Source organism: Arvicola amphibius, chromosome 12, assembly GCF_903992535.2.
Source record: "Arvicola amphibius chromosome 12, mArvAmp1.2, whole genome shotgun sequence".
NCBI lineage: Eukaryota > Metazoa > Chordata > Mammalia > Rodentia > Cricetidae > Arvicola > Arvicola amphibius.
In genome coordinates this window covers 58,466,613-58,491,484 of record NC_052058.2, presented here as the reverse complement: position 1 = coordinate 58,491,484, position 24,872 = coordinate 58,466,613, and the positions used below count along the sequence as shown (strand labels likewise).

Here is a 24,872-nt window from a genome sequence, read left to right as displayed (position 1 = left end):
ATAACAGTAGCTTTTTTTAACTCCTCCCCCCTCTGAATGTAATGTATGCTAATATTCCCTAAAATGTAAAATCCACAAGGAAAGAGGCAGCTTTATTGACTAGGGTAACCCAACAACTACATGGTGCCGTCACACAGGACCTGATAGAAAAAAGATTTGCAGGATATGTGAGTGTGGTGTGGGACCATGGTCTGTATTCTGTCAATTATATTTTAAATAAAGGCTGATTGCCAGTAGCCAGGCAGGAAGTATAGGTGGGACAACCAGACAGGAAGTAGAGGTGGGTCAAAGAGAACAGGAGAATTCTGGGAAGAAGAATGCCATTCCTCTTCAGTCCTCTCTTGATCAGAGAAGCAAGATGTGACTGCCTCACTGAAAAAGGTACTGAGCCATGTGGCTAACACATAAAAGAATAATGGGCTAATATAAGTTGTAAGAGTTAATAAAAAGCCTGAGCTAGTGGGCCAATCAGTTTATAACTAATGTAGACCTCTGTGTGATTTCTTTGGGACTTAATGATTGCGGGAACTGGGCAGGACAGAAACCCTGACAACATTAGTGAATGACCCCTGAACTTCCAATAGCTTCTTAAGGCTCTGGCATGATGATTTAGATCCTAGACAATAAATGGGATAAACTTGGAGAATGAAACAGGGACAGTAAAAGAGAATAGGGAGAGAAACAAAAACAAATGTTCCTTAGCCTAGTCCCTCTCTTGATTTTCTCACTCGTAAACCCACCACCACCTGATTTCCATCCTGTAACCTCTATATAGAAATCTCATTCAACTAGAAACAAAAGAGTGAACTTATTTGGATCTACACACAAAGACCTCAGTCTTACCCTCAATCATGACTTCAACTTCATCCCTGAGTAGTAGATGTGCTCCGGATTTTCCCAAGTACCCTATGTGTAAGGGATAAGCAAAGTTAGGCCCAAATAAACTATTGGATACATTTCCATTGTTATCTGGCTAGATTATAGATTCTCCTTAAAATATATCTTAGTGATTTCAAACAATTATTATTTAATAAAAAATTAAAACATGTCTGAAGAATGACCACAAAGTGAACATACCTTAGCTACATAAACATTCACAGAAGACCTTCACAAGCCCTTGACAGTTTCCTTCTCCACATTTCAGAATGAATTTTAAGGCTCTACTATCCTCATTCAACATAGCTTTGTGAGATGCACCCACACTCCTTTCTGTAGAAAGCTCATGCACTGCCATTTTTTACATGCAGAGGGAAGATTCCTTGAAAGACAACCTGGCTATTGACACATTCTGTTCACGTATCACCTGTTGTTTACTGCTCTAGTTGGTGGTAGGACCTCAGAGAAGAGAGCCAAGGACTAACTTCTTGTGGAATAGTTTACTTTGTTCAAAGTATCAAACAAGAAGAGTCACATGACTAAAGCATCACATGAGACAAGTTAATAAGAGTCACATGAGTAAGGAATCACAAGAGACAAGTTAAGAAGAATCATGTGAGTAAAAGGTACAATTACAAGGTCAAACCTCAAGTATCAGGCAAGCCGCACATGGTGGGCAAGCCTCAAGTGGTAAAAACATGTTTTTCCGTAGAGGCAGATAAACAAATAACACTAGCCAATTGTAATTAATAATCTGTATAAATTCACTCCTATCCACTACACCTTAGAGGGGCACAAAAGCAAAAACAAACAATTCTGTTTTTGAAGAGATTGTGGTCATAAAACTCTTGTCTTGGTTTCTTGGAGTTTTCTTTTAAACACTCAGAATTCCCCTCATAGAACTCCACTCTTCATTGGTATAACCACTTATAAGTCACCCATATTCCTACAAATAACTTCCTACCCATGCTCATGCAGGCACCCCTATTTAAACTATCTCACACATAAATGGCCTGAAAAGTAGGAGGAGGGTTCAGGGAAAAGGCTTTCTGTGAGAGCTCAAGAGATTAGATGGCTCAACAGAGAGCAAGGAGGAATGCAGAAAACTGTCAAATAAAAAATAGAGTTGGGAATGTAGCCCGGTGGATGAGTGCATGCCTATCACAATCCCCATAACCACAAGTAACAGCAACAGCAATAAGAATTCTTTCTGCATTTCCATGGGCATGACCAAGAGGTTCTTCTTAGGAAAGGTTAAAGTTCAGAGCATCACTACGATGAGAAATCATTTCCATTTCCTTCTAAAAGAATCAGAGCAACATAACACATCATCGTAAAACAACTGGGACTCCAGCTTCCTAGATGTCCACCAACCACTGAATGGAAAATGAAAATGTAGTACATTGATGCAATGGAATATCATTCAGTTGCTAAGAAAGATAAAATTGTGTAATTTGCAGGTAAATGGATGGAGTTAGAAGCACTCAGTCATCTCGAGAGAGGGAACTCAGACCCAGAAAGACAAACACTGCATGTTTTCTCCTACATGTAAATGTTAGCGCTTATGCTTTAGATAAGAGTGCTTTGTTCATAGTGTCCACAGAGGTTAGGTAGTTAGAGCACACAGAAGAGAAGGGGATCTTCCAAGACGGCGGAAAGGAAATAGCCTTGCATTGCTTGTTTTATGAAGTTATGGAAATTTTATGCTTAAATGTCAACTTTTTATGTTCTTTGCATTTTTTAACCAGATTGTTTTCTAATTTGCATTTTAACTTTGTAGTGTTTTTTTTGTTTCATTGAAAAGCATGGGAATCATTTCTTATGGCTTAGTTTGTGACTTTCACTTTGAAAGCTCTTCCCTGTGATTATCAAGAACATTTTTCCATGTTAGTTTGTCAAATTATTTTGTAATTATGGTTTCAGGATAGCATTGAATCTTCTTTGACCATCTGGAGTTTGTTTAATGTAAGAGTGAAAAAATTATGTATACTGATTTACCAGATGTCACTACATTTAAAGAATATTCCATATTTTCATCACTGTTAAGGTTTGTGGCTTGCCCTTTAATATTATATAATGTGGGGGTTATTTCTTGATGTTATTTTGTTCAATTTTTTTCCTGTCTGTTCCTTGCATGTGCTCTTTAATTACTATAGCCAAGCTGACATCTGGCACAGCTTGTCTCCAAATTTTTTCAGATTGGAATCTTCACTGTTCTTGCACATAACTTTTTATATTAACTTGGGTACGTGTATTATATTCAATGTATCAACTTTGAGAACAAACTGTTGATATATGTATGGGTTTTTAAAAAGCATTGAATTTTCAACCTTATTCCTTCTTTCTCAAAATAGAATTTACACTCTACCCATTGTTCCAGTTTCACTTTCAGCAATGTTCTTACGTTGTCTTCACGCTGCAGTGCACGCACCCAAAGTTTGTTTTTCTTCCCTCCTCGTTCTCTCAACCCATCCTTCCTTCTTCCCCATTTCATTCTCTGTCATCTTTTCCAGCTTCTGGAAAAAAAAAAAAAAAAAAAAACACCTTCTTCTTTTCCAGCTATCTCCTCCTACCCCACCTCCTTTCTTCCTTCTCTTCTTTCCTCCCATTTCTTCCTTAATCATTTAGTAATTTGAATATAATTAGCCCCCATAATCTCATAGGGAGTGGCACTGTTAGGAGGCGTGACCTTGTTGGAGTGGGTGTGGTACTGACCACTTGATGTTGCCTTCTGATCAAGATGTTTCCAGCACCATATCTTCCTGCACACCACCATGCTCCCTGCCATGACGATAGTGAATTGAACCTCTCTGATCTGTAAGCTGGCAATAAATTCAATGTTTTCCTTTATAAGAGTTGCTGCAGTCATGATGTCTCTTCATAGCAATAAAAACCGTAAGACACTCATTTTCTTTCCTTATTTCTTTTTTTTTGCCCATTATGAATAGTATCTTTTGATCATGTATATTTTCACCATTGATTTATAAGATCTGTGAGATTTAAATTACATTTTAAATTAAATATATATTCAAGGAACTATACATAATCAATGTCTATTCTAAAGCATCACAGGAATTTAAACCCTAATCTCACCTGTGTGACCTTTGCTGTGGTGGCGGATTGGCTTATTCCTACTAACAGGGCAGATTTTCTCATTTGTGGGTTACAGCTGTTTTCCTTTGCTTTGGTGGTTATGTATCTTTACTTTCCCCCTATGCTGTAAAATCTTATTTTCGTGGTCTTTGCTTGTTTAATCAGATACACCTGTCTATTTTTAGATACATTCAATCTTTATTTTAAAGTTTTAAGTTCATAGAATTAGTTATTGTGAGTCTCAAATGTTTGGTAAAAAATATATTTTCTATATTTTTCCCTCTTCTTTTCTGTCTTTCTCTTCAAGCACTGCTTCAGGAAAATGATGCGACCCTTTTATGAAAACATGATTTATTGGGGATTCCATAGTTGTCACACATGGTAATGGAAAGCTCCAGGTTATTCAGGAGATTGTAGTGGTTTGAAATAGAGTTACTACAGAACTCTCTATGTGTCTGTCTTCTTTCCCTCCCCCCACCCTGCTCTGTGAACATCACAGATCAAAATCCTAATGCCCATCCCGGTTCAGTTGGTCTTGTATCTGGACTGTCCTGATTCTATACAGGGTGATATGACCATGAATGTCCTCATTCCTTTCTGTTCTTGATGGCCTAGGGTCCTAGATATGGACAAGGGGAGACCTATCCCCAGACTTGGAATTCCAGACTTTCACAGTGAGAATGTCATGAGAAAAACCACCACTGCCATTGGTCAGACTTGTCCAAGATCAAAACTTTAGTTGTCTTCCCCTTTGAATGGCTTTCTGGGTTCCTCCCATACATATTTTATTTCTAAACTTCATTGGATCTTTAGCTCTTCCTTATTTTTTGTTGTTCGTAGTTACAGGCATTCAGGTTGTGCTGAACATGATGTTTATATGAAGTTTTAAATCACTCTTGCCATTTAGATAGTGATTTTAGGCAGTGGAGGGAATGATATCACATTTTGAAATCTTATTATTCATCTTGTTGAACACATTTTATGTAATAATCGATCAGACATATATACCTACTCTGTGCTGTAAAATATAACTTGATTGCAATCACACATACTAACCCATCATATTTATCATTTAATGTTTATTCATCATATTTATATTTATCATATTCATACCTATTCACCATGACAGGTATTGTCAATCACAAAAATTTGTAAATATTTAAATGAATAGCTTCGACTTAAGTCCTATTTTGTACATTCAAAGACAAATTTAGAAAAATTAAATTATTTACCTACTAATATAATGGCTCCTCTCTTCAGAAAGTATCGAGAGCTCCCCAGGAACCCTAAGGTGTCAGATATTAAGTCTGTAATGTAACTCTCATAAGAGGAAAGCTAGGAATAAAAGAGGAAAATTACTCTCTTAACTGTTGACAAAACATATGTGCTTCCTCCAGAAAACAGTCAAAGTGAGAGATCTTAATTACTTAATTGCTGGTATAAAATTAAGACCAATTTAAAACTTGGAGATTTGTCTGTATAAATTCTACTGTTCAGGCTGCTGGCAAGGATTAGACTCTTTATCATATCGTTCCTGAACCCAGCATTGTGTTTCCAATCTGTGGTTAGCATCTTCTCATCCCCACCTATTTACCCTTGTTCATACTGGGTTTCAAAAGACCAGCTCATGCAGTCACGGCAAAATAAATCCCATTTTCTTTTGGTGATGTGGAGTGTTCTACTCAAGTTTATGACCACCCAAAGGTCAAAATGGGAGGAAGAAGATAGAATGATCAATGTTGAAAGTGTGAAAAATTCTCTTTCTTTCATCTAAAGTTCTTACTGTAAATGTAAATATTTCCTTTTCTTCAGATTCTTTCTACAAGATCCTCCTGTTCACCCCTCACCTCTCACCATGTGTGTAACCTTAAAGTTATGCTCACGATAGTTAAAGCAGAGGTCTGCTTACAAGGTTGTTGCAGATGCTGAGAACCACTAACTCAAAATTGTAATTTTCCTCTTGGAGCAGATATGATGTTGACCATTTTAGTTGTGAGACACAGATAGTTAATGTATATCTGCAAGCCTGAAAGAGAGAAAAAGATCAGTGAGATTTGATTTGCTGTTACATAAAACACTGTGCTGGGTTTAATTGGGAGAAATAAGATCATGTAAAAAATTTTAAGGAAATAAAAAGCTCTTACATTCGCAATTCTTGTTTCCGTAGACTCCAAAAACAGGATCATGGGCACAAGGCTTCCTAGGATTATATGGTCCAGCATCCATTTGTATTGACTCATATCCACCAGTAATTCACCAAAGTGACGAATGGCCATGCACTGAATGCCACCATTAACCTGGAATGTGCACAGAAGAAAAGACCAAGACTTCATTTGAGCATGTCAGGACTACTCTCTTTAATGGCGGTACATATGTGCAGCATACATACATATGTACGTACATAACTGTCATTTTTAGTAAAGATTGGGCTTGTTAGAGTTTCTTTTCATGATAAGATCTGAATAATCATTATCCACAATAGCGAAGATATAAATGCCCATTAATAGAATGAACACACAAATAATCTGAGACATAATAAAAAATAAAGATCATCACTGCAACAGTATAGCTAAATCAGGAGGACATTACACCAAGTGGACTCAGCTAGTCATAAAAAGGAATGCTTCCTGATCTCACATACTTTGTCTTCAACTTGAACTTACAGGAACAGGCTCAAGTGTTGTGGGGTATTTTCATCACACTCTGACACTCCCAAGACTGTCCATAAAGTTTACTTTAAATCAGAGGGCAGAGCAAGTTCTTAGATGATCAAATTAGCTATAGAGATTTTAGAGGACTAAGGACATATATAGAGAGACACGGGAAGCAGTAGGGAGGGGTTTAGAAAGATTCTCAACCCTTTTTGGATCAAGGAATAGAGAGAGAGGAGACCACTGGTTGCTTCTCCTCTGCTTCTCTGATTATTTAGGTTCTTACTCTGACTCTCCAGCTTTTATTGATAAAGAATAATTAGGTAAATGGTTAATCTGGTGTTCAACATAGGGCCTGAGATCACGAGGCAGCCACTCTCTGCTATGGCTAGCTTTCCCACCCTCCCTTCACGCCCTCCATGGAAACCTGGAATTTTCTCATTGCAACTTCTCTATGGCAGCCCCTTCCCCTCGACACCCTCGTTGGGCTATTACCACATCAGATGGGCCACCTTGATTCTACTCAGGCTTCTACTGCTGCAGCCAGTGCCACACACTCTTAGACCCCAGGTACACGCTAGCAGCTGCAGCTGCCCTTGGCCAGGCTGTGCACCTTCTGCGTTCTCTATCCAGATGTGTACCATCTGCATTCTCTACCCAGCTGTGCAGTGCAATAACAGCCAGTCTCACACTTCATTGTTATTGTCAGCACATCTGGTGAGACACCTGGGAATTTTTTGTTTTGTTTTTAGAGACCGGGTTTCTCTGTGTAACAGTCCTGACTGTCCTGGAACTCACCCTGTAGACCAGGCTGGCCTTGATTTCACAGAGATCCACCTGTCTCTGCCTCCCCAGTACTGGGATCAAAGGTGTGCGCTACCACCACTGCCTGGTGACACTTGAAAATTCTTAAAGGTGAATTAATTAAAAAAAAATAAACAAAAGCTGTTGCCCTTGTTAAGAATGGGGAACAAGGGAGTGGGACTGAACCAGCTACCTAGGACAGAAAGTGAAGAAGTTCCACTGGGAGCAGAAGCCAAAAGCAAATCCAGCCCCAGAAGCCAATCCAGTCCAGGGACACTGGTGATCAGGATTGAGCCAGTGACCAGATTCAGAGTCAGCCATCTCCACCAGAACAGGTACAAGGGAGTAACCACTGAGCGAGTGAGCCAGAGCCAGAGACCACTGAGGGCCCGGATGTGAATCTGGGACCTTCAAGGAAGTAGACCTAAGCCAGGACCCTGGTGGATCTGGGCATGAGTCTAGGACCCCCCAGGAACTAGGCCTGAGCCAGGACCTCTGCCAGTCTGGGCGTGAGTGAATCTGGGACCTCCAAGAAAATAGGCAGGAACCAGAGACCTCGGCGGGGCCAGGCATTAGTCTGGGTCCTCAGAGAGAGTAGGTCTGGGTCAGGACTTTTGTGGATCTGGGCATTGGTCTGGACATCAAAGGGAATAGGCAGGAACCTGGAACCTCTCGGGTCTGAGCCTAAATCTGGGACCTCTGAGGGAGTAAGCAGGTCCTCTGCAATCCCGGGTATACCCGAGCCTGGGACCTCTGAAGCAGTAGACTGGAGCCAGAAACCTTTCCAGGTCCAGCTCCAACCCAGGGACTTCTGCAGGAGGGAATCCAGATCAGGACTTACAGGTACAGGGCAAAGCTGATAACCTAGGCCACATTTGCCCTGAGGCAAGGAACTCCACCTTGGGCAACAAATTCCACAGGAGTGGCTCTGAAGAAGCTATCTAGGACAGAGAGTGCCTGAGGAAACAAGTTCCACTGGGAGCAGAAGCCAAGAACAAATCCAGCCCCGAAAGCCAACACTGGCCAGCGACCAGATCCAGAATCAGCCATCTTCACCAGAACAGGTACAGGTACAGGGGAGTAGACTGGAGCCAGAAACCATTACAAGAACAACTCCAAGCCAGGGACTTCTGCAGGAAGGGTTCCAGACCAGGATTTATAGAAATAGGGCAAAACTGGCAACCTAGGCCAAAGAAGGCCTGAGACAGCAAACTCCAAGGGAGCAGAGCAAAGCACAGGAGTGCTGAGCTATCTCCAGGAACACGGAGTAACCAACGGGGTAACTAGAACTGTGACACTGACTTTACCACGAGGAACAACCATCTGAGCTTTGGTTTCACTGGCACCTAGAAGGTTATTCAACAGAACCTCAGACAACACCAACCACACCTATTAGAGGAAAAGATGAGTAGAAAAAGTAAGAACACATGCAACACCACAAAGAGCAACACAACACCAGTAAAACCTTAAGACTCTACAACAGCAAGACCTGAACAACTAAATATGAACAACCAAAAAAAATGACCTAAAAATAACTTTAAGAGAATGTTTGAAACTCTAAAAGAGGAAATGAGAAATTCCCTTAAAGAAATGGGAGAAAAGACAAACAAAAAATTAGAAGACATCAGCAAATCACTTAAAGAAAACCAAGGAAAAGAAATCAAACATATGAAAGAAACTATTCAGGACTTAAAAAATAGAAATAGAAACAATAAAGAAAACACAAGCCGAAGGAATTAAAGAAACAGAAATCATGAGAAAATGACCAGGAACCACAAACGCAAGCATGAACAGCAGAATACAAGAGATGGAAGAGAGAATCTCAAGCGCTGAAGATACAAGAGAGAAAATAGACTCATCAGTTAAAGAAAACATTAAATCTAACAAAAGCTTAACCCAAAATATCCAGGAAATATGGGACACCATGAAAAGGCAAAATCTAAGAAAATAAGGATCGAAGAAGATGTCCAACTCAAAAGTACAAAAAATAGAGATAGTAATTCATCAGACAATGTGGCCATTCAATCTAAACTAATTTGTAAGACTAAAAAATACCTTTCATTTGATCAGATATAACTTGCCAAAAAGGTAAACTCCCCAAAGTAAGGGTTGGGGCATGGTTTTGTTTTGATATTCCCAGGAAAATAAAAGCACCCAACTAAGTAAGGGATTTGACTACTAGACAAATGAGACAACTGAAGAAGGATGAATCATCCAGAGAAAATGTCCTAAGAAAAAGAGTAAATTGGCCTAATGGTATAGCACACTTTCAACAGGATAAAATTTCATAAATCTTCCCAAATGTTTGTTTCTGTTGTTCTCTATAAACATAAAGGCAAATTCTCTGTTTTTTAGTCCCAATTCAACTAAAAATTAAAGTTGTCTTTGGAGTTGTAGAGTGGCTCTCTACTTCTCTAAACCAAAACATGTATGTTAAAAAAAAATCCAAAATCTCTGTCTCATGTCAGAAAAACACCTGGTATGGGAAAGAAAAGGAAATTAAGGCACTATTCTATTGTCACTAATTTCAAAGGTCTTTGATTTTATTTTGACTCTTTAAAATTTTTCTTACAGTATAAATATTATCTCAAAATTTATAATATATATACATATATTGTACTTTTTTCATGATATTAATGATCATATAGAGTACTAATTTTAGAAATAAGCTTTATATACTTTCCCTTACATGATTCTTGGCTTGAATCCTAAAACTATGAATTGGAATTGGGTTTGTGTACCCTGGGTATATTTAATAAATTGCGATCCTTTACTCTCTCTGAGATCTTCTGTTTATGATATTTAAAATGTTTAAGTTTTCTTCAGTGAACTATGACCATTTCTAACAGTGACCTTTGAAGTTTCCAAAAGAATGATGAAGCACCCCACAATGATGATTCCACCTGGATTGTGGTTATGTCATTAAGGTGACAAATACTACCCAAAGATTAGCTTTGGACTACAAACTGCTCAGAAAACTTTCAAGGTGGATAGTTGAAATGGTTTAGCCTCACAGACTCCTCCAGCCAGAACAGCAGATAAGACCTGCACTTTCCCCACCACACTGAGACTGGACAACAGCCAGTTCTCTTAGGACTTGACTATTACCTCAATTTTCTTAGGATCCCCCAAAGAGCCATCATCCCCATACAACAGGAAGCAGTCTAAAAAACACAATGCCCCCATTCCTAAGAGGTGAAGAGGGTGGGGGTTTTTTGCTATTTGGTGGATTATGGATGTTTGTCATTGTTTTAGGAGGGTTGGTTGAAAGTTATTACTGGTCATGGTCAGAAAAAAATCTAAACAAAGGAGATTAGATTCAGGGACCTCATTCTGAAAAGAAAAAGGAGGTATAGGAATGATAGGAAAAAAAATGTAGATTATTGAGTTTACTTTTAAAGTAGAAAAAGCAACTACTTGTCTTAAATATTTTACATTAATATGGATTTTTTGTATTGAAACAAATATAAGCTTATCTTTGTTTTAATTTATTGTAAATATGTCTCTCTCTTGTTTAATGTATTGTACCTATGCAGCATTTCAAAATGTAAAATTCTAGTCCTTAAATACTGCTATTACAAACTGTTTAAGATAATTAAGAAATATAGGTTAGTAGCTAGTCATTTATAACAACCAAATTTATGGCCATGTTAGGTATGTTTTTAAGGTCAAACAGAGATATTTTAGATAGACAGATTGTCTTCACACACCTCAGAGACCTACAGAATATGGAATTTAAAATGTTTTAATAGCATAAGACTTTTCATGACATTGAGACACATATGCTCCTGGCAGCACTAATTTACTTCAAAAAGGGATGCTGCACAGAGAAGAACCTCCATATGGAGTTTGCTTTCTTTGTGTCAAAGTTAGCCACTAGGCAAGAAACTGCCCTTTTCTCAAATATTTACAGTATGCTGTCCAAATTGGACAAGTAGGGCACATAAGAAGGTGACTGTCAAACTTTGCCAAGATAAGAGAGTCCTTCAAAATTCCTGTTTCTTAGAAAAATCCATTTCTGATCTTATTAATTTGCGTGTTCTCCCTCTGCCGTTTGATTAGTTTGGCTAAGGGTTCGTCAATCTTGTTGATTTTCTTAAAGGTCCTCACCACTTAAAAAATATACTAGGTGATGGGTATATTATCTATTGATTTAATAATATCACAAAGTACATTGTTAATATACAAAGCTTTATTTGTTTGATATACCTTAGAGTGTTATAGAATATTGAAGTTGTTCTTAAAAGGACTCATAAATTTCATTTTTTCATGATCTTTTTGTTTCATTTTGTTTTGTTTTTGTATTTTATTTTGTCTTATGGCTTTCTAATTCTATGTTTTGATTTGTGAAAGAGATAGGAACAGAGATAGGTAGGTAGATAATAGATAGATAGATAGATAGATAGATAGATAGATAGATAGATAGATGACAGACAGACAGACAGACAGATAGATAGATAGATAGATGATGGAATGATTGTGAAATGAAGCTGTGTAGATAGGGAAGTGGGGAGAGTGGGAGGAGTTAGGAGAGGAAATATCATCAAAGTATATTGTGTGAGAAAATTTAAATAAAAAGACACAATTCAGATTGTGTAACAAGTGAGTTTCTTAAATTTAGGAAGATAGGAGGTAAGAATATTTAAAAAAAATATAAGCTGGTATAATCTGTGTAAGGTTGGGGAGTCATTGTATAAAAGCACTCAGAGTTGTGTTAGGCATGCTGTGTTCAGTGCTAGAGTCCTGAAAACTAGTTAGAAGTTTGCACATTGGCACACAATTTAGTTTCCAAGGAGTATTTGTGCCAAGTAGGAAAAGATAAGGCGGTTGTACTCTTGTAAGTTAGAATATGAAACTAATTTAAACAATTACATCGGGGCTGGAGAGATGTCTCAGAGGTTAAGAGCATTGCTTGCTCTTCCAATGGTCCTGAATTCAATTCCCAGCAACCACATGGTGGCTCTCAACCATCTGTAATGGGGTCTGGTGCCCTCTTCTGGCCTGAAGGCATACACACAAGACAGAATATTGTATACATAATAAATAAATAAATATAAAGAAATTACATCAACATATGTTAATGAAGTATTTATGATTTAACTTTGAACATATTTTAAAAATATACCAACTATTTTATCAGCTATATGACCTTCTGTGAATAATGAACTTGTTTGCCTCAGTTTCCTACATGGAAAATGGATAAAATAAGAACACTCAAAATGCACAACTCTATGATGAAATTTTGTTTAATTAAAATTTTATCTGTTTTCATTTACATTTACTGAATGGCTAAAGAGTTGAATATTTTAAACATATTCTCAGCTATTTATATTTAACTTTTGAAAACTCTGCTTAGTCTCATGCCTCAATTTTTGAATTTGTTGTTTTCTTATGAATAGTTTTTTAGTTTTTAATATATACTAGATACTAACCCTTTGTCAAATATATAGGTGCTAAAGATTTTTTTCCATTGTGTAGGTTGTCTTTTCTCTAGAATAATGGCATCCTTTGCACTACAAAGCCTTCTATTTTAATGAGATTCCATTTGAAAAATGTTGGTTTTAATTTCTACACTGTCTGGGTTTTATTCAGAAAGTCATTTCCTATGCCAATGAGTTCAAGCATATTCACTACTCTCTTCTCTCTCAGGTTGAGGATATCAGATTTTATGTTGAGGCTCTTGATCCATTTGGAATTGAATTTTGTGCAGTGTGAGAGATGAGAATCAAGTTACAGTCTTCTGCACGTATCTATCCAGGGATATCTGTGGCAACAGGCCTGAACCAATGACCTCCACTGGAGTAGGCCTGAGCCATTGACCTCAGTCAGAGCAGGCCTGAGGCAGTGACCTCCACAGGGCCAGGTTTGAGCTAGTGATCCCTGCAGGAGCAGGCTCAAAGCAACTCACAGGAGTAGGTATAAGGGAGTCACCACTGAGGGAGCAGAGACCTCTGTGCCAATCAGCAACCTCTGAGGGAGCAGGCCTAAGCCAGCAACCTCTACTGGAGCAGGCCCAAGGCAGCCACCTAAAAAGGAGCAGCCCCAAGCAAGCAATCTCTGTGAAAGTAGGACTGAACAAACCTTCGGATTGCAGAGCAACCCTAAAGAGTGCTGAGCGATCTCTGTGAACACCAAGTGACTTCTGGGGTGACTGGAACTGTGGCCCTGACTGCACCACAAGGAGCAACCATCTGAGCCTTGGATCTACCGTCACCTAGAAAATTGATCACCAGAGACACAGCCCAAGCTACACCAAGACTTGAAAAACCAAATATAGATGAAGCAGAAGGAAATGACTTTAGGCAAATAAAAATAACTTTAGGAGAATGTTTGAGGCCCTTAAAGAGGAAATGAAAATTTTCATTAAAGAAATGGAGGAAAAGGGAAAAAAAGAATTGGAATAAATCAACAAATTCCTAAAAGAAAACCAAGAAAAAGCAATCAAAAACATAGAAAAAATATTCAAGACTTGAAAACTGAAATAGAGACAATAAAGAAAACGTAAGCTGAGGGAATTATAGAAACAGAAATTTTGAGAAAAAAATCAGGGACCATAAATGCAAGCATAAACATCAGAATACAAGAGATAGAAGAGAGTCTCTCAAGCACTGAAGATACCATAGAGGAAATAGACTCATAGGTCAAAGAAAACTTTAAATTTAACAAAAGCTAACCACAAAATATCCAGGAAATATGGGACACCATGGAAAGACCAAACCTAAGAATAATAGGGATAGAAGATGTCCAACTCAAAAGTACAAAAATTAAATTCTACAAAATCATAGAAGAAATCATTCCCTTCCCCGATGTTACAGAAGAACTCTATGTAATTATCAAGGCAGTGCCAATTCTAGAGTTTTGGAAGTTGCTTATAATTAACTTCCTGTTTACTTAGGTAATATATCTTTCTGGGGTCTTTGAATAGTTGAAGACAGATTGTTAGAGTTTCCTATAGTTATGATAAAAGATAAATAAAATATAAAATTTTAGACTCACAAAGATAGGATAGATGATAGAGTATTTTCCTTAATTTACCAAATATAAATGGACTAAATATTTTAACTGTAATTCTTGCTTGTTACCTTTGGTTATATGTACCAAGCAGTGTTGTAATTAAAAAAAAAAAAAAAAAGAAATCATTCCCAACCAGAGAAAGATATGCATATGAAGATACAAGAAGCTTACAGAACACCAAATAGACTGGATCCAAAAAAAGTCCTCTCGCCACATAATAATCAAAACACTAAACATACAGAGTAAAGAAAGAATATTAAGAGCTGCAAAGGAAAAAGGCCAATTAACATATAAAGGTAGACCTATCAAAATTAGACCTGACTTCTCGGTGGAGACAATAAAAGCCAGAGGTCATGGTCATGCATTATACAGACATTAAGAGACCATGGATGCCAGCCCAGACTACTATACCCAGCAAAACTGTCAATCACAATGGAAGGACAAAACAAGATATTCCATGACAAATCTAGATTTCACCAATACCTATCCACAAACCCAGCCCTACACAAAGTACTAGAAGGAAAACTTCAACCCAAGAGAGTTAGCTAAGTGCACAAAAACACAAACAATAGATGATATTACAGCAGTAAATCCCAAAGAAGGGAAAAACACACACAATAACATCACCAATAAGGAAAACTAAAATAACAGGAGCTAGCAACCACTGGTCATTAATATCCCTTAATATAAATGGTCTTTACTCACCTATAAAAAGACACAGGCTAACAGATTGGATACGAAAACAGAATTCATCCTTCTGCTGCATACAAGAAACACACCTCAACCTCAAAGACAGACATCACCTCAAAGTAAAGGGTTGGAAAAATTTTCCAATCAAATGGACCTAGAAAACAATATGGTAAAACTGTCCTAACATCTAACAAAATAGACTAAACTAAAATCAATCAAAGGAGACAAAGAAAGACATTTCATATTAGTTACAAGAAAAATCTATCAAGAGGAAATCTCAATACTGAACATCTATGCCCTGAATACAAAGGCACCCTCATATGTAAAAGAATCACTTCTAAAGCTTACATTACACATTAAACCACACACATAAATAGTAGGAGACTTCAACACCCCACTCTTCCCACTGGAAAGGTCGGTCAGACAAAAAAAAAAAAACAACAAACAAATAAGGGAACTAACAGATGTTATGACTCAAATAGACTTAACAGACATCTATAGAACATTCCATCCAAACATAAAAGAATATATACCTTCTTCTCAGCATCTCATGGAATCTTCTCAAAAATTGACTATGTACTAGATAACAAAGTAAACCTCAACAGATATTAAAAAAATGGAATTACCCAATGTATCTTATCAGATCTCCATGGCTTAAAAGTAGAATTCAACAACAACACTAATTCCAGAAAGCTCCCAAACACAGGGAAATTAAACAATGCTAATCTGATTCATCAATGGGTTAAGGAAGAAATAAAGGAAAAAAATTAAAGACTTCCTAAAATCCAATAAAAATGATCACACAACATACCCAAATTTATGGGAAACAAAGAAAGCAGTGTTAAGAGGAAAGTTCATAGCACTGAATGCCTACATAAAGAAGCTGGAAAAATCCCACACTAGTGAATTAGCAGAACATTTGAAAACTCTAGAACAAAAAGAAGCAAACTCACCCAGGAGAACTAGATGGCAGAAAATAATCAAATTAAGAGCTGAAATCAACAAAATAGAAATAAAGAAAACAATAGAAAGAATCAATGAGACAAAGAGTTGGTTCTTCGAGAAAATCAACAAAACAGATAAACCTTTATCCAAACTAACCAAAAGGCAGAGAGAATATCCAAATTAACAAAATCAGAAATAAAAAGGGGGACATAACAACAGACATGGAGGAATACAGATCCAGAGAATCATTAGGTCATAGTTCAAAAACCTGTACTTCACAATTGGAAAACTTAAAGGAATTGAACAATTTTCTGGATAAATACCACTTAACAAAATTAAATCAAGACCAGATAAGCAAATTAAATAGACCTATAACCACTAATGAAATAAAAACAGTTATCAAAAGTCTCCCAACCAAAATAAACCCAGGGCCAGATGGTTTCAGCACAGAATTCTACAAGATTTTCAAAGAAGAATGTATACCAGTACTCCTCAAATTGTTCCACACAATAAAAACAAAAGAAACATTGCCAAACTCTTTTTATGAGGCTACAATTACCCTGATCCCCAAACCACAGAAAGACATTACTAAGAAAGAGAATTGCAGACCAATCTCACTCACAAACATTGATACGAAAATAATAAAATATTGCCAAACCAAATCCAAAAACACGTCAAAAAATTATCCACCATGATCAAGCTGGCTTCATCCCAGAGATGCAGGGATGGTTCAACATACAGAAATCTGTTATTGTAATCTACTATATGATTATTTTAACATGACAGCATTAACTAGTGGGTATGAAAATAAGACAAGAAGTTAGGAGGGGGACCTGTTGGGAAGACATAGAGAAAGTTGGATGGGGGCTTATATTTGGTTACATTTCATTATACACATCAATGGTTTTCAACCTGTGGGTCTCGACCCCTTTGGGGGTAGCATATCAGATACAGCATATCGGATATTTACATCAAGGTTCATAACAGTAGCAAAACTTACAGCTACGAAGTGGTAACAAAATAATTGTTTGGTTGGGGTCAGTCAGGACATGAGGAACTGTATTAAAGGGTTGCAACATTAGGACTGTTAAGAAACACTGGTATCCATGAAGGAAATTCTCAAAACTAAAGAAAAATTAAAATAAAGCAAAGTCTAATATGTTAATAACAAACATTTACTTGAGGTACTGCATAAACTTTGTAATCTTGTAGCAAAAACAGTGCATTTTAATGGAGTGCAGTAATACAGAACAGGAAAATAACTTCAAAGCAAAATTTGAGTGAAAGAGAATTTTAAGTCCCTACTTTTGGACAAATCAGTTTCCGACTGAAGGATTTCTTTATTTTATTTTATTCATTGACAGTTTCATATATGTGTATGATGAATTTCAGTCATTTTTATCTCCTGTCATTTTCTTCTCTCTCCTCCTTTTGATGAAATCCTCTGTTCCTTGGCAATTCTTCTACTTTCACATCTCATTTGTGTAGTGACCCCTGAATTTAAGAAAGGCTGCTTGCATGAGCGTGGACAGGAAGTTCCTTATTGGAGCATGGGTAATTTATCAGTGGCTACACCCCTGGAGAAAGATACATCCTTTTCTCTAGACACCACTAACTGGCTTAGTCCCTCAGGGGAGGGTGGCCCCTATGAGCCCTTCCTCCTTCCTCGATGACATGTTGACAAGCTCAAATCTTGTGCAGGTCTTTTGTACCTATCCACAACTTCAGTAAGTTCATTGGCACAGTGTAGAAGGAACGGCGGGCTGTGTCCCGCCACCCGGCTAGCTTTACCCAAAATAATTACACGGAAACTGTATTCATTTAAATACTGCCTGGCCCATAAGGTTTCAGCCTCTTATTGCCTAATTCTCACATCTTCCTTTAACCCATATTTAGTAATCTGTGTAGCACCACGAGGTGTGGCTTACCAGGAGAGATCTTAACCTGCGTCCATCTCAGAGAGGAGAAGCATGGAGACTCACTATGGCGACTCCCTGAAGCGTCTCGCCACTCCTGCTACCCAGCATTCTGTTCTGTCTACTCCACCTACCTAATTTTCTGTCTCTTAAAGGGCCAAGGCAGTTTTCTTTATTAATTAACCAATGAAAGTAACATAGACAGATAACTCTCCTCCATCAGCACAGTGGCCATATCATGGCCAGATGATATCATTTTTGCAACACTGTGCTCCAGTCTCTGTTCCTTGCGTTCTTTCCAGCCCCTCCTATGTGATGTTCTCTAAGCTTTGGAGGGGTGAACAAACAAACTCTTAACTTTATAATAAACCTACCTCTGTGACTGTTTTACAGGTTGGGAAACTGATGCACCAAGGCGCTGAAGAAATATCTGTTATCACCATGATATCAAAGGTAGAAGAGGGATTAACACCCACCCAGCCCAGGTCCAGTGCTGTTGTTTTTGTTTTTGAGACAAGGTTTCTCTGTAGCTTTGGAGCCTGTCCTGGAACTCACTTTGTAGACCAGGCTGAGCTTGAACTCACAGAGCTCCCCTTACCTCTGCCTCCTGAGTGCTGAAATTAAAGGCATACACCACCACTGCCCAGTTTTCAGTGTTAATCAGTGTATCCACTAAGCTGAAATGTATCCAGGGACAGATAGCTGTCTTATGCCGGCTTATTCTAGGATATAAGATCATCCTGCCATAGGGGGCACAGAAGCTAGTGGTCGTACACAGCTAATCACATGATGTCACTCACATGATCCATAAGAGGGCAGTAGCTTGAAGCAATCCTGACACACACTGTGGAGTAGACGGCCTTGTCCAGTTTGCTCAAAATGTTTCGGAGAGTGAGCATGGCCCGGATAATAACAGTGTGCTCTTTGGAGAGAAAAGCATCCAAGATTGGGAGTAACAGGTTGCAGACATTTTCTATCTATGCAAGAAAAGAAGAGAATGGTAAAACTTTGGGACTAAGAGACTTGAGCGGATAAATGGTATGTACGGTTCTGAGTTTAGCATGTCAATCACAAGTCCTCTTTAAAACCATTAAAGGACTGGAGAGGGAGGGGGAGGGGAGTAGGAGGAGGAGGAAGGAAATGGGAGGCGGAAATTTTTAATAAAAAATAATAAAAAAAATACAAATTAAAAAAAGTTAAAGGTTTTTGTAAACTAATGCTGTAAAATGTCATTGTTAAAAAGGAATCACATAAATTTATAATTAAGTATAATCAAAGTAGTATTAAACGTGATCAATTCTAACATCTTTTGCTAGTATGTATTTTACTATTTTCTACATACTTAAGGCTATTTATGAACTGTATGTGGATGGTTGGAAGAGTAAATAAAGCCATATTATGCATTTCTGCACAATTCCATGTTTTATAACATGCATTTGACATGAACCATGGTAAGAATATTCATATTAGAAATTTTTTTATCTGTTTTTTCAGAGAGTTGGTACTAAATTTTTAACCAACATATCTGGTACTGTGCTCTCTAAATATGAGAGTAAAATGTTTAAAGAGAGGAACTGAAGAGCCCCAGAGGCAAGTCAGAGCCAAAGAGAACAGAGGGGGAAGGAAAAAAGAAGTGGGAGACACCAAAGAAGCAAAAGATTAGCTCTTCACTATATATATGTAGTCAAAGGTCAAGAGTTAGGGACTGAATCCATGCCTAAAGCCTAAAGTAAGAAGTTTAGATCTGTATTTCTCCACCACTGTCCTTCTTACCTTGGTATAAAATTTCCCTGTTATGAACACCATGAAGAAGAATTTTGGAGAAAGCAGCAAATAACTTTCTGTTTAATAAAGGAACAAAAACAAACCCTCTTATTGACTTGTATGCTTTTTTAAGCATATGGACCACAGCTCATGAAATTAAAAATGCAAAAATAGTTAGCCACAAACAGGCTTGAAGGCTATGATCAAATAGATGAAGATTTATTATTAGGTCCACTATTGAATCAGCAATGATTTGTGGGTATCTACTGTTTTAGGATTGTGCAAGAGACTTTGAAATTTGGAATTACAAGACATGAGGTCCTGATTAAATTTATTAGAACTGGAAAGCTACTCGACGCGAGCTTGTGGGAAATGTCTTTCACTGTCCCTCAAGGACCTAAACAGACAGACCTGTGAACCACAACCCAGAGTTTCTGGTTCGCAGGCTTGAGGAGGGCATAGCAATTTGCATTTCTAACAAGTTTCCAGGTGAGTGTGATTCAGGTGGTTCAAGGACCAGACTTTGAGCGTCGCCATTACAGAAGAATACTCCTAGAGGGGGTGGCCTTCAGCGTGAGGAGCCTGCTAGAGGTCGGAATAGCTAATGAAGTCTGACTTGAGGTGATCGTCCAAGAGGGCAAAGAATGCAGTCACGTATAGGTGAAGGGCAAATGCCATAAGTGAATGGAAGAGGCCTGGTGGGTACCCCAAGAAGGAAGTCAATGAGTACACAAATACAGAGAGGGAATGGACAGGTGTCTATGATTTGACCTGTAAGAGGGGTTCTTACTCTGAGCAATGATGTTAAATAAATTCTGAGCACAAGATATAGCTTTGTGGAAAAAATATAAATAAGGTGGACAGAGCCCTCTAAGAAGCTGATTTATATTCTCTCTACTGCACTGAGTTTCAGACTTTGATGGTTTTAGCTGTACAGAAACTGAAAGAAGCATCAACGTAAGACATACAATCGTGACACGCATCACACTTCACTCACATACTTTGCTGAAAACGGGCGCCATGCCTGCGATTTTCTGAAGGCTCATTTTGCTAACTGAAGGATTGGAATCATTAATCCAGTTTCTGAAGAGAACCAAAAATTCCTCAGGTAATGATTCCTTGAAGAAGTTGTTCAGTAACTTTAATTAAAAAAAATGCAGTTAATACATTAATGAGTAGTCAGGACTCCTTCCCACCTCCCCCTCTGACTTTATATATCTTTTTTTAAAAAAACAAATCTACTAAGATTCTAGCAACAGCTTTATGTAACAAGATACAGCATACTAGGCCTGTCACACAACTTGTTTGTGGTAAAAAGTCTTAGCTTCAATATGAAGCTGTTAAAAATGAAAACCAAAAGTCCTGCTTTTTACATGCTAAATATCTTGTGTGCCACTCAACATAGTAATGAACTTAAGATAGCAAGAGTAAGGGGTTAAAAGTTAAACACTGCAGCTTAAACAAAATCTATACAAAACAAAGTAGCTATAACTGGCTATATCACCCATACTGACTGGTTAAAACCTGCATAAAACATTCACTTTAGAATTGTTAGCTATCAGTTCAGAAGGTACCAGTGTCTGCTAAACACTTCCTCTCCAAAGTCAAAGTGTAGGCAGAATTAAATCAAATGATATAACACAATCTAACCCTAAAAAACATTCAGGTAGGTATTACTGAAGTGGAGGTAAATACCAGAGCTGTGGGGCCTTTCTCAAGCTGCAAAGGGCCGAGTATCTCTGGTTCATTCAAAGCAGCATACAATGAATATCATTAACCTCAGTCAAGGGCAGGACTGATGGTGCTCAGCTCTGACCTCCCAGGGAACATGGCTACTGTGTCCACAAAAGTAGTGTGAGATCAAAGGCATGCTGTTCTGGTAGCTAAAGAGCTAGCAAACCACCCCCCTTTAAAAGCTCCTTCCCCAAGTGAATCAAAATATACACAGGGAAAAATTAAAATACACTTATCTACAGCATAGGAATCAAAATTTCCCTAGAGTCATCTCATTATTTCTGGTCACATCTTGGAGATGGCTTCAAACTATTTCTGTTGACTTATTCTTAAGTACATCTAATTAAAAAAACATTAGCTTTATTCCAAATACCTTAACCACTAGTATGACTGCAAAGTACGGTTTCCCAGAGTCATCAAGTACTGGGAGAGAGGAAAAGCTGTTCAGGCAGCAGGAAACAGTCATGGCCTTTCATACAGCAGCATCCGAGTGGCTACTGACTAGGCCAGGCCACATCTAAACACAAGGGAATTCATGCACGTTACTACTTTTGCCACAATCTTCACATTAAGAGCTCCTTCAGCACTGCACCCTGTAAGGGGCCCTGGTCTTCCTGATGCTGTGATGAGTCTGAACTGGAGCTGGCAGCCTTCTTTTTCTTCTTCTTGCTGTGTTTCTTATGCTTCTTTTACCTTTTGGCTTTATCTTTATCTGTTCTCTCGCACATTTCCCCGCTTTTCTTCCTTTTTGCCTGTACCTCTTTGTAGTGAGGAGCTGCGGGCAGGGCAGGCCTGCTTTTCATCCTGCCCGGCTCCGGGCTACCGGCTAGCTTATGCCCCAAAATAACAACACAAATACTATTCATTTAAACACTGCCTAGCCCATTAGTTCCAGCCTCTTATTGTCTAATTCTCACATCTTGATTAACCCAATTGTAGTAATCTGTGTAGCACCACAAGGGGTGGCTTACCTGGAAGATTCTAGCCTGCATCCATCTCGGAGAGTAGAGTCATGGCAACTGCTTGAAGCATCTGCCTCACTTCCCTTCTTCCCAGCATTCTGTTCTGTCTACTCCACCCACCTATGTTCTAACCTATCAGGCCAAGCAGTTTCTTTATTAATTAACCAATGAAATCAACAGATTGATAGAAGACACACCTACATCACCTCTTTACACTCCAACTCTGACAATGACTCAGAAAGTCAGTGCTCTGTCTTCATACAGCTTTCTTTATTCGCTGAGTCCTTTAGTGTCCTTTTCTGTCTCAGTCACATCCTTTGACTTGTTTCTCGTTTTTGAACCGTCCTTGCTGTCCGAGTCAGAGTCCAACACTGAACTCTCAGGAGACTTGTGGCAATGACTCTTCTTTTTCTTCTTCTTTTTTGTTTGTTTTTATCCTCATCTTCAGAATCTGAAGAACTGCTGGAAGAATCAGCTCGATGAAGAAGAAGAATACCGACCAGATTTCTTTTTTCTTTTTCTGTCTTTTTTTTTTTTTTTTTTTTTTGGACGAGCTCTCATTTCCACTTAATAATTTTTCTCTGTGTTTTTCTAGTTCTTTTTTCCAATTTTCATTCATGTTTTCTTCAAATTCAGCCAAAGCTTTGGAACCCTTATTTTTCTTTTCTAGTTGTTCCTTTACTTCCTCCCAGGTAGGCCTTGGTTGATTCAGATAATCCTGGATTGTTGGCCCTGAAGATTGGATTGGACCCCTTGATCAATTCATGTAGGCATGCCTTTGTGGTTAAGCTGCGACCTCAGGGAAGTCATGAACTTCCGTGGGCACAGCAGTCTGGAACACCCCGAAGCCCTCATCCCTGCATCCCTGTATCCCCTGCCCCTGTGCTCGGGTTGCACGGCGCCTGGACCTCAGCCGGCCTCTCTGCACCAGTGGTCCTCACTGCAGTGGGGTGGGGAGAGCGGCCCTGGGGCTTCAACTTTATAAATCTTTTACTTTATTAAATTTTCATGAGAAAAGTACTTAGGGAGATGAGATGCTGGAGTTTTTGTTTAAGTTTATTCAGGGAATGGGAACGAGAGAACGCAGTTGGTCACAATGTACTATTAAAACTTACTTCAGCAAAGAATATTATTGTGACGATACTGTCTTCTGATCTTCTAGGACCTTCTACTGCAATCTTGTAGACATAATGTAGGGTCTCTGGGAACTGTGGGAAGTTGCATTCACTGAGAGTTCTGTAAGGGAGTACAAGACACCAAACTAGCAAAGAAGATAAATATCCTGCATTAACAAGGACAATGACAAGCTATCAGTCCTTACTGTTGACTACCCAGGTTAGAAAGAAAGACTTTCCAAAAAGTATCCTAATCTAAGGCAAGCTTCAGCATCACTACAAAGCTAGAGAGAAATAATTCTTTCCTTATCGTCATCCCTTTTCTTTTATCTCTTATTTTTTTCACTTTAAGAAAAGCTTATTTTTACATAAGCATCCATCAGTCTTTGACCAAAGAGAGAAGAAATATATATATATTTAAATGGCAATCCAAGGTAACCACACAGGCTGAAGGTCAGCCTTTTGGATTTGGATGGTGCTCTTCCTTTTGGGACAACTTTAAGTTACTTCAGAGAAAGGGCAGTAAGTTCAGAGTCATTAAATCATTTTCCAGGAACACTTAGTTGGTGGCCAGGCTTAGAGTTTTCCTCATAAACCATCCTGAATCCAATTGGTAGAGGTAGGATATTCAAGGATCATATGACAGCTTTTCATTTCAAACTTCATGTCCTTTGACTAAACCTGTAAATGTGCATTCTGAACAGATAGAACTCACAAATATAGTTTTACTTCCCCAGTTGATGTTGCTACCTGTGGAGCACATTTTGCTTATGTAGGCGTCAGTGGCTGCAGGCTAGACTGCGGGCAAGGCAATGGGCCTTATTTCATAGTCTTATAGAGAACTTTGAAAGTCTGAAAATTATCTTTGCCTGTATGGGATTATATTTTAATGGACTGTCTATATTTTCCTTGCATTCCCTACCTTTGAAAACACTTGTCTTTGAAGTTACAAAAGGTCTAGTTTGTCAAAGTCTATAAGGATAGAAATCCATTCCCCTACACAGTCCTGTTGTAGGAGCTCATGCAGATGTGGGATTTTTCTTAGAACTCCATCTTTCTCCAAATAACTATATAGTCAAAGTTGATGAAAAGTAAATCAAAATGATAAAACTTACTAGTTACATTCATTAATAAATGCTATGTATTTGGAGATGATCTAAGTCTTATGATGTGACTTCTTTTATCTGTTAGGTTTTGCCAGTTTAAAAAAAATCTACATAAATGTAGTTTTCATTTAAAAACATATATCCCCAAAGTACATATGCCCACACAGTTACAGTTTTAGAAACATCTAAAGCCCATGGGCCA

The 24,872-nt window shown here is 38.2% G+C and overlaps 1 protein-coding gene and 1 pseudogene across 1 annotated transcript in view; both read right to left on the bottom strand.

The window, feature by feature from the left end:
* Positions 1-24,872, bottom strand: part of Mroh9 (maestro heat like repeat family member 9) — a 58,937-nt gene that overhangs the window by 3,542 nt on the left and 30,523 nt on the right. The window contains exons 14-20 of the mRNA XM_038348559.2: positions 23,565-23,685; positions 20,755-20,892; positions 18,790-18,966; positions 6,114-6,266; positions 5,879-5,995; positions 5,202-5,304; positions 844-906 (exon numbers count right to left, since the gene is read on the bottom strand). Coding sequence (XP_038204487.2) covers positions 844-906; positions 5,202-5,304; positions 5,879-5,995; positions 6,114-6,266; positions 18,790-18,966; positions 20,755-20,892; positions 23,565-23,685 — 872 coding nt within the window. The remainder of the gene's footprint in view (positions 1-843; positions 907-5,201; positions 5,305-5,878; positions 5,996-6,113; positions 6,267-18,789; positions 18,967-20,754; positions 20,893-23,564; positions 23,686-24,872) is intronic.
* LOC119827654 lies at positions 22,051-23,304 on the bottom strand (annotated as a pseudogene).